General features: G+C 38.6%; 1 protein-coding gene across 1 annotated transcript; it reads right to left on the reverse strand.

The window, feature by feature from the left end:
- Positions 1 to 416: 416 nt before the first annotated feature.
- ovca2 (OVCA2 serine hydrolase domain containing) lies at positions 417 to 2,605 on the reverse strand. Its single transcript, XM_084372955.1, has 2 exons — positions 2,201 to 2,605; positions 417 to 1,185 (listed from the first exon to the last, which is right to left on the reverse strand). The coding sequence occupies exons 1-2, from the start codon at positions 2,352 to 2,354 to the stop codon at positions 665 to 667; spliced, it is 675 nt and encodes a 224-aa protein (XP_084229081.1). The 5' UTR covers positions 2,355 to 2,605; the 3' UTR covers positions 417 to 664.
- Positions 2,606 to 3,410: the final 805 nt, after the last annotated feature.

Below are 3,410 nucleotides of genomic sequence, written 5' to 3' on the forward strand. Positions count from 1 at the left end.
TAATATACACACACACACACACACACATACATATATATATATATATATATATATATATATACACACACACACACACACACACACACACACACACGTATACATATATACATACAGGCGATTCCAAACTTTCGAATATCATGAACTAGCAAAGACTTGGAGTCTCAATAAAGGTAACTTGAAAGATATTGCACAGAGGAGCACCTTGGTAGCTGTATGATTAAAATGTATGCCGCATGGCTGCAACTGTCACCGATAACCTTTGTTGCATGTCATACCCCTCTTCTCTCCCGTTTCCCCTCTGACTCCTCACCTGTCACTGTCCAATAAAGGCAAAAAATGCCAAAAATAATGTTTAAAAACAATAAAAAAAACATTTCAAACCCTCCAACAGAAACAGAAACAGAGACCAGAGAAGATTTGATAAACAATTATCACTTAATTTATTATCTGTCAGAAGACATCTTCCCTGAGAAGGACACCAGTCATTCAACCGTTTTGGATGGATCACACCAGAGGAGAAACAAAAACAGCTCTTAGACTGAACTTGGTATTTTTACCCAAACTGCCTCTGTAATCACTTACGTTATCACAAGAATATTAAATACTCAAGGTCCTCTGGGAATATTGAAGTGCATGTGTCTTTGGCTATTGCCTGTGTCAATTTTTACTGGAATTTCTTAAGAAATTCCTGGTAGGTTTGTCTGTGAGCAGAAGCAGCTGGAACAAAATGGCCACCCGGATGGGTCAGAACCTGCAGGTCTTGGAAGGAGGGGAGAAGCTCCCTGCTCATGTTGTCAGGTATGACTCGGTCCTCCAGTCCAAACACATGCAGGGACGGGATCAAGAGGGGAGTACTGTAGAACGTCTGGTGTTCCTTACATGCGCTGCGAAAACCAGCGACAAGTATGGCAAAGCGGAAGTTGAACTCTGGCTCCAGTTTCTGCTCCTGAAGAGAGCACAGCATGGCCACAAAAGCAGCTCCCTGACTAAAGCCCAGGATGCCGTCAAATGGGCCTTGGACCTTCACAGCTTCTCTTACAGCCATCAGGCTCTCGTCGATTCCCAAGCTTTCCTCACACTGCTGCTGTGCGCTGAAACTCCGAGCCTGGACATCAGAAAACCACCAACCCTTCTGGTCCTCATCGCCTCCAGGTCCAGGACCTGAACCATTCTCCTTGTCCGGAGCTTAGGAAAGAAGAAGAAAGTGGTTATTCTACTCTATTAAATTTAAATCCAAAAGGGAGGCACCTCTGAAATTGAATCTTTACATCTGGATACAAATACAAACATTTATTGTTTGATTTACAACATTATTACTGGTTATTGGTGCATGAAAACATGAAAACTTTGTTTTCTGTGTTGTGAGTGCTGCCTGTGACATACTGAAGTCTGGGATTTATAGTATTAAACATAGTTTGCATACAAGAAGGAAGTTATTTTCAGATTGACCATGTGCATAATGTACTATAGGTAGGGATAGACTGATTATCGACCCTGGCAGATTGCAGATAAAATAAACTAATTTAAAAATGTCCTTCTTTGGCTCTGATGCAGCATCCTCTCACACAATGTCCCGCCTACAACAATATCTGAGAGGTTACATGTCACAATTAATAGCCTATATCTAATAGCTAATCTGAATCTGCAAAGCAACTAGTAACTAAGCGTGCAGAAAATGGAAATACTCAAGTAAAGTACTGCAAAATTGTACTTAACAACAGTACTTTTACATTACACAACAACATTACTTTTGACACAAAGATTGTCATTTTATTTTAATATCGGTCCCAAATATCAGATTTCAGTCTCCTTGATTTCTGATAATCACTATTGGTCTACCCCTAATTATAGGTGATCAAGGTGATGAATATATTACTTGGTCTAAAAGGTCAATAATAAGAGACCGATGATAATGTCATTTTTGAAAAAAGTCAACTAATAAACATCAAAGAGCTAAATTTGGTAAAATAATCATGAGTATATTCAAGTATTAATTAAGTACTGTTTACGCCAGAGTTTGCTCACTTGTTTAAGTGTTTACTTTCTTCACTACATCCAAACCCCTCGATGAGAAGTCAGTAGAATAAAGTGAGAGCAGGCTTCATATGTCACCACTATACCTTCAATAACATAAAGTCACTAGCTAGCTGTCCCTCCTCCCGTCAGTGTTGTGGGGGCAGGTGTGAGGTTGAGGACCCACCTTCACTGCTGGCTTGCTGCACAACGTGCGGTGCAGTCATGTAAACGAGCTCCACCTGTTTCTTCAGCAGCTTCCGCAGAGCTCCCGTCTTCTCCCGGAACGAGCTGCCGGTCTGACGGTACCCGTGGATGCACAGGACCCGGAGGGGCGCCATTCAGAGGTAAGCCTAGCTAACTTAGCTAACGCTAGCCGGAGAAGTTAGTTTCAACTGTAGCTCCGAGGAAAGAAAGGAATAACAACTCGTTTTCATGAAGTGCAACACTTGGACTGGTCAGATAAAATACACTGCTATAATACAGCAGGAGATTTAAACGACACGGAAGGGTTGGTTAGCTGTTAAAGGTAGCGAAAGTTCAACACATTTGGAGGATAGCTGCTCACGAGACCAGCCGGAAGGAAGGAACAGCACTTCCGTTTATTCTTTTCAAATTAAAATCCTTGTTGGTAAATACAAATAAATAAATTCAGTATGAATTTGCTAAGATTATAATGATTGTTGTCTGTCGTCTGCACAGTAAAAAGGGAGAATACATTATATAAAATGCAGTGTTTTATAAAGTCATACTTGAGTAAAAGTAAAGATATTTTGTTACTGTAAATATCTTTTGTGTTAATGGTGAAAGGCCACTGTAAAAACAAAACAAAAGGCTGTCATCTCTCTGACACATTACCATCTGAAACAAACTCATTTCAGATATAAAAGCTTTTACAACCAAGGTGTGCTGGCTAAAAGCAAACCAAAGCTGTACCACTGTTATCTTATTGATGTAGTGTATTTTTATTGTATTTTAATTTCATAATACTGACCATTGAAACCTGTTTTAATTTTTGTCTTATATGTAAAAGCCCAACAAGGGATAAGAATAAAAAAAAATTAGCAATAGCTATAAACTCTCTGTGCAGAACATCAGTTATGATCTCTGTAAACTTATGTCCCTATTAAATACAATTCAAATAAATAAAATTAATTTCAGTTAGGCCTTGATGCTTTAATTCAAAGGTTTTATTTGTTGCATACACAAACAAAATATATGGTGAAATGCAGGATGGAAACTCTTAAGAAAGTGGTGTGCATATGATTATTATAATTAGACTAAGAGTAAAGATATATATGAGGTTAAAGAAATATAGGATACAGATTTAAAGGTTAGAAATTATAAATATTTGTATTGTAGGTATTGAAATGCATCTATGCATGTGTAGATGGGCT

The sequence above is a fragment of the Pagrus pagrus genome, assembly GCF_965226575.1.
Source record: "Pagrus pagrus genome assembly, chromosome: 14".
NCBI lineage: Eukaryota > Metazoa > Chordata > Actinopteri > Spariformes > Sparidae > Pagrus > Pagrus pagrus.